General features: G+C 38.7%; 1 protein-coding gene across 3 annotated transcripts in view; it reads left to right on the top strand.

Annotated features, from left to right (window-relative positions):
• CYP7B1 (cytochrome P450 family 7 subfamily B member 1) overlaps nt 1-12581 on the top strand; it is a 129750-nt gene that overhangs the window by 108461 nt on the left and 8708 nt on the right. For all 3 annotated transcript variants that reach the window (XM_069779426.1, XM_069779427.1, XM_069779428.1), the window contains exons 3-4: nt 5456-6052; nt 6497-6703. In XM_069779426.1, coding sequence (XP_069635527.1) covers nt 5456-6052; nt 6497-6703 — 804 coding nt within the window. The remainder of the gene's footprint in view (nt 1-5455; nt 6053-6496; nt 6704-12581) is intronic.

The following is a 12581-nucleotide window of genomic DNA, read 5'->3' as shown; positions in this document are numbered from 1 at the left end:
TTCACATGCTGATAACCTTGTTCAAATGATCAACTTTAGAGTTAAGTCTATCTCATTTTTAGCTATTCTTGTATTTTTAGGGAGTTTCAAATAAAAATGTAAAGTGTAAAGTATAAAATTTTCTCTGTCATTTCATGGCAGTAGCATTAGCATTATATTTCCATATAAGTAATATTTTGCAATAAAAACAATTTTTTTCTTCAGAAGTCAATTAATTAAATTGCAAGCTGTATGTTTAATTAATAAAATTTTTCTTCCTCTTACCAAATCTGTTCTTTTTTTCCTTTGGAAGAGCATTTTTACTGTGTGATTTTTTTTACTCATTCAGGGTTTTTTCTTTGGAAACTGGTATGCTCAGATTTTTTTGCATCTTGAAAATGAGTTTGACACATTAGAAGACCAACTTTTGTTGAAATACAGTCTTTTTTATTGTTAATGCACATTCACACTATATAAAGTTGTGGCTTCTTACGAATACAGATTAATTATAATTCAGAGACTACCTTAGTACATTCATAAAACCAGATACAGTCATACTTCAGAATCCTTAATGTGTTTAATCAAATATTTATTTGTCTTTCACCTCTTCATTATTTTATGCAAGACTATGTTTAGAGATTTGTTTGTTTAAGGAATCACTGAGTGTAATTTAGTTTCACAAATTTCTATTTGCATGCTAAACAAAATTCCATTTCAACTAATCTCCCTGTGTTCAGGTATTTTGAGGAAGCCTTCCTTGATAAAAACTGAGGTAAATGGAGTGAGTTCTGGATATCATTTCAGCCTTATTGCAGGGAAATCTTTGATTTTGTGAGTTTGTTGTAACAGAGGTAGCCCTTTAAGTTCTCTTTTTTCGGTATAAAAATACTGACCGTCAGGACTTCACTGAGGAGAAACAGTTTGTCATCCATGAGTCAAGGAAGAAGCCGAAGCTAGTTAGTACCTCCTATCATGTCCTGATCTGAAGACATACAGGATTTCTATATGTCTTACTGATTTGACAAAGATGAGGTTTGTATGTTCGGCAAACATAGCATAGCCTGCTGTATATGGACTATCATTACTTTACCCCCCTGGTGGGTGTCTAAAGGTCCTGTCAAAAAATTCTATCAATATATATTTTTCTAATTATTGGTTCTCAAACTAGTTCATTTGGAAAATGCAGAACGATGCTTGGAGTTTCTGGCGTTGCCCCGTACCGGTAATGCGATTTCGCTGATTGTACTTTCCCATGTGATGAGCAAATGATTGTCATCCCTAAAAGTCGCAAGGGACATGGATGTCATCTTAATAAAGAAATTAAAAAGCACATCTTTCTATGAGAAACAATGTAAATTCCTGACCTGTCGCAGAAAATAGTTCTCTAATTGGTTTTGTGTGGTGGTGCAGCAGAATCGTTTTCCCCAAACGTCATGCCAGCGAAGCACCACTGTACATCATTGTCAGCAGTTCAGCAGAATCTCCCTAATAAGAGGACGATTACGTAAATGCAATAGTCTTAAAAAAAAAAAAGAGAAAAGAATAAGGAGGGGAAAGAGAGGGAGAGAGAAAGTCTGTGATGTTGAGATGATCATACTTCCCAAGCCAACCTCTCTGCTTGTTAAGGGTCAGCAGCATAGGCAGACGGCTAGGTAAGAACTTAAAGAGCTTGAAACAGTTTTGTCATTGTTTCTTGGGGTTAAACTTTGTCTTCTTATCCTGACAAGTTGTTAGGAACGATACCAAACCTTACAACACTCTTTCTGAGACTAACTCAACTTTTAATAAAATAATCTTAGGGTTTTTTACTAAGCACACTTGCCTTTTCGAATACAGCTGCTAAGTCATTCTTTTCTTTTAAGTCATGATACACCTACAGTATCTTATCACATTTTTCTCTCTTAGGCAAAAGGTAATTTACATTAACTCCTTACCAAGCTGAAGCCTGCTGCAAGCATTACCGAAATAACATCCATCATTAGATGCCATCTGAAATGCTTGTCTTTCATCATTAGCATTAAAAAGCTCCAGAATGCATTATTAGAGTAATTTCTTAACTATCATACAAATACTGGCTTCTGTGCTCGGATTTACCGAAGTTGACAATTTTCATATTTTCCACATCAATCTTCTATTTCTAGGAGACTGTAGAAACTAAATGGAGAGTACCAGGCTATTTGCAGCATGGGTGTAAAGCAGACTGAAGGACTGGATGGGGAAGTATGAATTCTCTGTAGCTGTATTTAAAAAAAAAAAAAAATCAGAGGGCTTTTTACAGAAACAAGGATACATCTCTTATTTTGACTTGTTTCTACAGCACTGAAGAAAATAGCTCAGTGACTTAAACTATTGGGATTTGGAGTATGACATTTCTGTATGGACATGTCAACTTAGTTTTTTGTGTTGAAGGATTTTTTTTACAAGCTAACAAGGAAAGGCTTGGTCCCCAGCGGTTTCTGTATAAATACCATCAGTATTTCAGGCTTCCTGATTTGTAGAGCATGTGATATGCCTCCACTTTTGGCTGATCTGGTGTTTACCTTTACCAGTACTCTGATGGAAAGTCATGAGAGGGGAGGGGGGAAGCTGCATTTTAAAATACTGAATAATAACTGGAAACCTTAGGAAAGATTTGCATTTGTTGGTCTCTGACACCACCAGGGACAATAAGTGGGAAGAGACCTCATCAGGGACAGCGACAGGATTTAAAAAGCAAAATTAAGGACCATGTTGACTCTCACAAAATTTAAAATGATAACTTGAGGTGAGAAAGTTTGTTCCAGTTTGGATGTTTGCTGCTCAGGGTAGAGGAGGTGTTGGGGCACGGTTTTGTAATTAGCAATCTGTTCCTGTATGGAAGAGACTGGGGTAACCAGTGTAGCCGCATAGTGCATCTGTGTGTAAGTATGACTGTAATTGCTAAAGGCTCCCATACCCACTCTCACAACAACAACTTACTAACTGCAGTTAATTAGCTCTAGATTTTAGTCTTTTTCTAATTAAAAGATCTAAAATTAGATTCTTGGTGAGATACATAAACAAGCTGCCTTTGTTATAGAGGGGTTCCACTTCTCTGACTATACAGGCCTTTACTAAATGAGGTAACAAAAGTATTTTGCTTCGTGTGTTTATGTATATTGTTGACTTGCAGTGATGTGGTCTGGAGCCTGAACTGATTTTACAAAATGAATTATATTTTGGTACACACTTACTTTTTGCTACCAGGAACCTGATGAGAATAATAAAAATCAGGATCAGTGATACTCTTGTTTCTCAGAGATCTTTTTTTTCCAAAGTATGTGCTAGTGTTGAGTGAGTTTTGATTTAAAATTATTGCTAAAATTGTTTGTCTGAAAACTCATTTGCTGAAAATAATTTTCTTACTTAAAAATGATAAGAATTGATGTGCGTTTGCTAAGTGTCTGATTAAAGATCACAAAGAAACTCATATTTTGCATCAGAAATAAGCAGATGGTGGACAGATGGTTTAAATTAATATTAATTAAAAATCTTAACTTAAATTGTTTACCCTGTAAATGCAAAGTTAGGAAGCCAGCTTTCATCTTTAGGGTTAATAACACTCCAAATCTATTTATTAAAAATTGCTCCAATGGGCATTCTTTCCAAGCTTTGATCGCAAAGATGGTAGCCTCAATAAAGAGCATGACAGTGGGTGAAAGCTGGAAAGAGAGAGCAATTCTAGGACTCTTAACAAAGATCCTGCAGAGGTCAAGACTAAAAATTCCTGTCAGACTCTGTGGTCTGGGAAGGAAGAAATGATCAGAAAAGAGGACTGGCAATTCAGGATCTCTTTTTCATGCTGATTTCGTGATATATTTATTCTTTTAAAATTAATTTACATCTATGGTTGATTATGTTACGGTAAAGTAAACTCTACAAGTACCTTAAAAACCTTCACATGCTGTTGACAAAAAAGGGGGTCAAATTCTGTCTCGATTTATCCCTTATGTTTCTTCACTGGTTCACTGGGATTGCAGTGGATGTAATCAGAGGGAAAATTATGGCAGCTGGTAATTGCAGAGGAAGTCCAGAGTGCATCCAGATTTACCATAGAGCACTGTGTGTATATACAAGTTAGAATACAGAATAACTATGATAATTCAGATATCACTATATGGTAACCATGGATACTTGTTGACATTTTTAGTGATAGTGACTACTTTATCTCAGGACATCTGTCACAGAGCCAAATTTGGTCCTCAGTTAAGCATGTAGTGTTCCTATTAAAATCAAAGGAGATTTGTCCCTTTAGTGAGACAGAATTAGAATGTAAGTGCTGGAAGCTTTGCTATTTTCCTGAGTTTATAGCTAGGATATTTCACAGAGGATGTGTACATTTTAATGGGTACCCTTTTTCCCTAATGCACCTCTCCATTCAAGTTAAGAATCAGGAACTCTAAATTAAGTCTTAACATGGGAATCATCTATAAAGAGTTAAGATTTAATTGAGCTTCGGGAGCGTTAGCGTTTTGATTCATGATGGTTCACCAAAATGCTCTTCTTTGGTAGTTGACTTAAAGCTTAGGGAGAAATTGCAGGATTTTTCTGGCATGGGCAACTTGAAAAAGCATCAAACTTGATGCAGTCCTGTCCCTCTGTACAGGCAGCTGAAGGTACAGCTGTGTCACTGCTTTGAGTACCCCAGGAAAGGTAGGAAGTTGTCAGTGCACTCTGGCACAATGCATGATGGCGCTGGGACTGTGTGTGTCCCAAAATGGCACCCATGTTAAAAATGGTCTCTTACTCCACTGTAACCTATGGCTTCAAAACCAAATCTTGAGGTAGTCATTTTACAGATACTAAGCACATTCTTAACAAAAAGTTAGCAAAACTTCAGGAAAAAGAAACAGATGTGAGAGGGGCTTTAAATGTTTGGGGGGTGCAGTGTGCAGTTAAAGCTGTAGGCGGCAGATTTTGAGCCTCTGTGTCATCTGCTTGAAGAAAAGCTGCCTAGGTGGCATGTTTTCCACTCCAGCCCCTGTGGTTCATGTTCCTCCATGCAGGTGAAATGTGTGTGTTTCTCCCTTTCTGCTGGTAAAAACCTACAGTTTTCAAATGCTGCTATGACTCCACATTGTATTTTCATGAATTAAACCAGAGTAGTAATGGATTTATTTCAAAGAAGTGCCACAATTGCAGAGATCTCACCCTACTGCTGGCAAAACCAGTAGCTCAGTCTACATGGAAGTGGCTTCACGCTGATTTTATAAGAGCCATAAAAGCGTACAGAGGTGGAGTCTGCATCCTGACAAAGATAATCTAAATAAAACTTGTTACATCTTCCTTTCTTCTTTTTTTTTTTTTCCTTTGCAGATTTCTTCACAGGTCTTTGCTTTGGGGATTTTCTGCATGCTTTTTCCCCAGACATTGGCTTATTTTCAGTTATTACTTCTGAAAGTGTCACCAGATTACAAAAGTGCACATGTGTTTGGTTTTTTTCTTTTCTTCTATTCAGGTAGATATATTACCTTTATCATGGACCCATTTCAATATGTCTATGTCATCCGAAATAGCAAGCAACTTGAATTTCATGAATTTGCTGATAAAATGGCTTCCAAAACTTTTGACTACCCAGCCTTGTCAAAAGGAAAATTCCCCGATCTCAAGGAAAACCTGCACAGAATCTACCAGTATCTACAAGGCAAGCCTTTGGATATCATTTCTGACCACATGATGAAAAATCTCCAGGATATATTTGAATGGAAATGCTCACAAGCAACAGATTGGGAAACAGAAAAAATGTACAAATTCTGCTGCTCTGTAATGTTTGAAGCCAGTTTTGTAACACTATATGGAAGAGTTCCTGCTGCAGATGGCCACAAAGTTATTAGTGAAATCAGAGACAAATTTATCAAGTTTGATGCCAGCTTTCCCTATTTAGCTGCAAACATACCAATTGAGTTGCTAGGAGCTACCAAGAAGGTTCGGAAGGAGCTTATACATCATTTTTTACTTCAGAACATGACAAAATGGCTGGGAGGGTCAAAAGTGGTCCAAGCCAGACAAGATATATTTGAGAAATATGAGCTGCTTGGAGATTATGACAAAGCAGGTAGGAAACTTATGAATGATTGCTTGTCTAAAATAAAATAATTTACTATAGACCTTTGAAATAAAAAGGCAAAATGGCGACCTTGAAATTTTTTTATGTTCTTTCTAATTGGCTAATGATAAAATGTTTTACTCTGAAACAACCCTCTATGATAATTGATTTTTTTTTTGTGCTGAGGTGGTAAAACAAGATACTTAATGGTGATAATGAGAAAGATTATAACTGAGCTGCATTTCCTCCCCTTATTCCCCCCACCCCCCCCGACATTACATTTCAAACTATTCTCATTAAGCAGAAAATTAGACTTCAGAAGCCTATTGGTCCTCATTAGCATTCACTGATCCTTGGCTGGGTCTGTGTCCTAACATCTTTTAATTAGCACACTGCAAATCTAATCAGTGTAATAAACGCTATTAATCTTCCTTTTCACTTATTTTCTCCCAGCACATCATTTTGCCTTCCTGTGGGCCTCTGTGGGAAACACGATTCCAGCTACATTCTGGGCCATGTATTATCTTCTGCGGCACCCAGAAGCTCTTGCAGCGGTGCGTGACGAGATTGACCATTTGCTGCAGTCAACAGGTCAAAAGAGAGGGCCCACATATAACATCCACCTCACCAGAGAACAATTGGACAACCTGGTCTACCTAGGTAATTTATTTTTATCTGTTAGGAAGAAAAGAGGGGCTCTCCCGGCAAACTCGGTTTATCACTCATTTCTGTTTACTGAGAAGGTGGAGGACACAGCTGCCTAATTGACATAATAACACCCATTTACATCAATTATAAATTATGTAGTTTATAGCTGTAGATACTCTCATTGCATGTAAACATTAAAGCCTAGGTAATTAACTATGCAAGGTATGCAAAAGGCTAAATCGAAGCCTTGCAATTATTTGAAAAAAGTTGATGCCTATTAAGTTGTTTGATTCTGAGCATCTGCCGAAGTGTTAATGCATTTCGAATACTTCTGTATGGTACTGCCAAGAAAGACCCTTTTCTGAAATTAAAGTGGAATAATGTATTTAAACTGCAAATGTAATTTTTTCACAAGCAGTTTCTTTCTTTCTCTCTCTCTAACAAAACAAAAAGACTTCTAAAGCGGGCTTCAGTTGAGCGATGCCTCCAAACAGAATATAAGAAGGTAAAGCTTTGCAGAGCAGAAATGGTGTTTTCAGTGTTGAAAAGAGTACCTTGATTCAAAATAGGGAGCTTTAAGGGAGATACAGATCTTCCAATTCTGCATCAGGGGTTCAGAGGGAGACCCTTGCCAGTGGCCATTGGAAGTTGCTTGATCCAGGAGCTGGATAGGCCTTCAGAGCATCAGCTGAAGGTTTCACTTCATTTGCTAGTGCACAGGCACTGGCAAGGTAAATGCTAAAAATAGCCCAAGGGAGAAGAGAAGGTGTAGCAGGTAGGAACCTAACCTTTAAGCATCTGAAAGTCTCCATCGGTAGTGTTAGTAGGGTAGACAACAGCTGAATAAAAGCTTTAAGGTTCAATATTCCTCTCTTTTTAAATATCAAAAACAATCCCCTGTTAAAATTGAGCTCATGTCTATATGTCTTGGTAGCTCATGGCCTGAACTGATATGCCACTCTTAAACAAAGCTGTGTCAAGAGAGGGTGGTGGAGCAGTGCAGTCTCTGTGCCTGGTTTGGATCTAAGTAATAGCTGTCATTCTCCAGGACCATCTAATGTGGCATGTCTCAAGAATCTGTGTTCAAACTTGATTTGCTTCTCATAGTACAAATACAAAACTGAGTTTGATCCAGTTACTTTTTGTTAGAGCATTAATGTTAATCTTATATAGCGTGAGCCTAGTAAGTTGGTTTCATCTGGAGTCATGGCTGTTATGGTACAGATTTCTCTCTAACCGATGGAGAATATTTTTGAAGTAGGGGAGCTATTGGATAAGGACACTTCTGAAGAGTAACATGACATTCTGAGCATTTAATGTACATTTAAGAAACACGAGTAAAACTGCTTCATATCAGAGTTAGCATCCACCAAAAAATAAGAGAAAAGGAAAGTTACTGAGCATCCAGAAGATCAAGAGAGGATTTATTTTCTATTTGGAGACTGAGATGGGAATGGCAAGGAAAAAGAAGAAGGGGAAAAAAAAAAAAAGGCACCCCAGAAATGTAGGAATGAGGAAAATAAAAGCATGTACTTCACTAAAACCATCTGGTGCAAAATGGTATGAACAGTTTAAAACATTAACTGTGTCATTCCTCTGCTGCTCCTTGAAATCTTGAAGTACCTTGGTAACATTTGATTTATGTGTTGAGAGGAAAGTGCCACATCCTACTTTGTAGTATTCTTGTAACACTTTTGTTAAATTTTATAATCGTGTTAAACGTAATGTGATATGAACAGAAGCTAGATTTCAATTCTTCTGGCACTTAAGTCATAAAGGGCTGGATACCATCCCATAAAATAATAATATAGAAAAAAAATCTGTACCATAAGAGAATTAAAGTCATGCTTCAGTGGAAAGGGGAAAGGGATGTTTTGTTAATAAATGTGTAGGAGGGACAAAGGTCCCAATTTGCATTGCTTGCGCACCAAAAATCCCCACATCGCAGGAAGGCTGTGGGCCAACACTGCCTTTGCCCTTGCAGCTCACTGACCCCAACCTCCAAGACTGAGCTTCTCCTCTTCCTGCTCCCCCTGTGCCAACCCAGAGTGTAGGAAACCGAGATTTGTGTCCCTGCTCTCGAGTAAGGCAGACCAGGTGGGATTCGTGTATGTTCATCACCTTGTCATCTCATTCTCCTGTTTCAAGCGCTCTGGTTCTCTGTCCTCTTTTTGGCCTACTATAACAAGAGCCTTTTTTGGATTCCTCATGCTATGGAGAACAAGCAAGAATTGCTAAAAAGCCTGTCTCAGGAAGCAATGTTGTTATTATGGTCAGATTCCTTGGGTGTGGGGAAAAACATGGCCTGATTTTCTTCTAAATTCAAAGCACAGGTATGTGATTTTTTTATGGAAAAAAAAAAAAAGCTTTCAACCCACACCAAAACTGCAAATTTTGGCCCTGATTATTTTTTTCCAGTGGCATTTCTGGGGCAGCACACTTCGTTTTGTCTACGTAAGACTTTTCCTGAAACCCAAATGCATGTATTTGTGTGCGCAGAGTAACGTACGTTATTAGTCGTTATGGCTCACAACGGAGCTCTAATATGGTAAACGACACATGAGAATGGTCTGTCGGTTTTTATGGTTATAATGGAAATGCCGAGGGTAAAGCAGAGATATACTTAGTGCATGTTTAATGCTAGGCATGTTTAGTCAGTTCGTTTGTTTAATATTAGTCCATTCATTTATATGGTGAAGTATTCTTGCCCCAGGTCATTGCTGAATCCCAGATATTTCCTGCGAAAAGAGCACAGCTTGAAAAATTGTTTCATACACGAGAAAGGGTAGGAACCCAAAAACAGCTAAGACAGAGTGCATAGTCATAACACAAATGCTGAGCATTAAAATCGTTGGTTGGATTGAGAGAAATGAATATATTTGCCTGGGATGGGATGGGCAGTATTATTTAGTTCTTAGTAAGATGCAAATGTACTTGTTTCCGATTATCGTTTGTGTTGGCACACCGTGATGCCTGTGGGTAAATGACCCCCCCCAAATATTTGCATACTCGATAGCTATTTTCCTACAATATACTCTAATAATTATAGTACCCTATTACCTGCTATGTGTTAGTGTAAAATTAACAATCCATTATGCACAATAAGTTTTATAAAACATTTACAGATAGAGATCATGTTTAATTAAAATTAACTTGCCTACGAAAGCCAAATGCACTTATGATTCGCAATGACCTTTTATTACCTGCAGTCCCTTGTTTTGGCTGGATGATTGACAGCTTGCTGTTTGGCTACCATGTTGTATTTCAGCTGACAAGACTTTTCATTTTAACTCAATTTGCCTGCCTATCACAAGCTGGTGGCAGGCCAGGCTCAAGTCACCCAGCTTTGCCTCAGCAGCTTGCTCTATTTCTCATTAGTACGCATTTATTCAGTGGAAATTGGAAGACAAATGCTTGAAGGCATGTGAACTAAGTATAGCAAATTAGGGTTTAAAGACTGAATATTTATAAGTATATTGAAACAGTTTAAAAAAAAAAATCTAGAATGAATTGGAAGCTGAGTGCTAGCTTTAGTGTAAGAGAAACGAAGAGAGAAGTGGGAGGATTCTAAGAATAACAATACTATGAGATATCTCTCTCTCTCTCCCCCCCCCCCCTAGAAAATATGTAAAATCTCTCTGACAACACCTTATCAAACAACAGCCTGGCTTCTTTATGTAGCACTCGCACAGTGAAGTTTAGCTTCTCATGTGTGTAAGAAGGGGGGAAAAAAATGAGGGTCATGTTCATTTGCTGCTTGGTTATCCCTTGGTATGCTTTAAATTGCCTTGTTTGTTCGGCACAAGCACAGAAACAGATGTTGCTCTACCGTGCTGGATAATTTACTGTACCTCACGGTGCAGAATGGAAGGCCTCCCAAGCTACCCAGCTGGTCTGTCAGCAGCGATGGCTGGTGTCTGCTGAACTATGACAACTGCAAGTAAAGGCTGCAGTTTTATTGTGCAGTTGTCATTCCTCTCAATGTATAACTCCGGCATTTGTGGAAAGCTGACTGTCTATTTTTTTAATGTGAGCCCGCAAAGCCATATAAGCTCTATTCTCCTTTGTTGATCATAATGTGACTCATTACTTTTGTCATCTAATGATTATCGGCATGATCGCTCAGAGCGAGAGCCAAGCTCGCCTTCCACACATAACTGGTACTGGAAGGTAAAACAGATTTGTCATTTACGATCTGACCGCTAAGCCACACTTTGTGCTCCATTATTGTGATTAACTTCTGCATAAGATATGCTGCCCAATTGTCATTTGGGATCCGGCAGCGGGCAGGGACTGCCGCGCTTTCTGGGAGGATGTCCGCCGATAGGATGTGACCGCATCACTTGGGTGGTTAAACATAAAACTGCTATTTTGCAGTGGCACTTTAATAATTATTTTTCTTTTTCTTTTTTTCCCCTCCTCCCCTCTTTGTCATTTGATTTCTGCTGTCGCTACCTATGTCACCACCATTTCCAAACGGTGGACCGGCGCGGAGTCACCAGCTTCGTTTTCCACGGGTTGAAGACAGTCTGGGAGCGGAGGCTGGACCCTTTCTTTGTACCGCGTAAAGTTTTGTTGCCAGAGCACTGCCGGTTGAAATCTATCGTGTCAGGTGCCTTGTGGCTATCCGCAGTAGAGGCCATCTTCTGGAACCAGGGTTCTTTTCTGGCTTCGTCACCAACAAGCCGATTTGACTCTGCCTGATTATAGTAACGAAGGCAGTCCAAAAGAATATGCACAGACTCACTGTACGTCACATTGAATCACAGCGCTGGCCACACAAAGCTGACCGCAGCCTCATTTCTTTAGACAAATGCATGCTTAAGGAAAAACCTCCTGCAAGAAAGCATCCAGGGCCACTTTATTTGCTATGCATGCTGCACCAGATTTAATTTTTAGTGAAAGAACGTTTGTTATTATTTTTTTTCAGAGGCATCTACACTGGGTAGCTACTGTCTCTAATAAACTAACCTTTTGGGTGCAGCAGTTACAGTGCCTTGGTGAACACTTAGAGGAGGCTTATTTGATATCACAGAACATAAATGCAGACACAAATGGATTATTATGTGCAAATGAATCCCTATTTTAGGCTATTTTTCACACTGATGATTAGAAGGAATCAAGTCACATATAACAGCGCCCATACACGCTGGTGGAAAAATAGTCAGTTTTGATTACAAAGTGAGAGATGCAGCCCTAGACAGGAGCTACATGCTGATATACATGCTATCAGAATGATTTATGCAAATTATGCATATTATTCCCAAAGGAATTCCTCCTCAAACTGCCAGGATAAATTGCCGGAAATTAGCCATAAAATCTGTCGTGCTAGGAGCAAAAGGTGAAGGCCACTGGGAAAGCAAGGACATTCAGCTTCTGGAGCCTTCCAGGATGTGATGGTGGAGACAGAAATCTTGCTTTCCTTAAGTCTGAAAGGACTCTGTTTTGTTTTCTCTTGGCCAACTGAAAGTGTCTTTTTCTCTTAAAATTACGAGGCAAATAATGATTTGCTTTCATTCACTCTGACCATAACAGACATTATCATTTGGCAGCATAGCACATTGAAAAGAAAATAAATAAATCTAAAAATCCTCAGAATGACTACGGAATTAACAAGCAAAATTATTTTTCTAATGTATAGCCCTGCCATTCCATCCAGCAGCTTTCGAAAGACAAGCTAAGCAGCTCCATGTATGCTTTCGCTGGTATTTGCTTGCAACCTCCAAAATATATGTAAATGCGCAAAGCGTTCGTGTCTTTTGATTGCGTTGTTTTCAACGTGATGCCTGAATAATGACTTTCCACCCAAAACTCGGTGCTGCCTGCAGCCGACAGGATTTCTCAGCACCATCAGTGAGAATCACATCGGGAGGTTCAGCATCGTGGCTCC

Source organism: Haliaeetus albicilla, chromosome 3 (assembly GCF_947461875.1).
Source record: "Haliaeetus albicilla chromosome 3, bHalAlb1.1, whole genome shotgun sequence".
Taxonomy (NCBI): Eukaryota; Metazoa; Chordata; class Aves; order Accipitriformes; family Accipitridae; genus Haliaeetus; species Haliaeetus albicilla.
The sequence above is the reverse complement of the archived record's forward strand: the minus strand, read 5'-3'. Positions and strand labels throughout refer to the sequence as shown.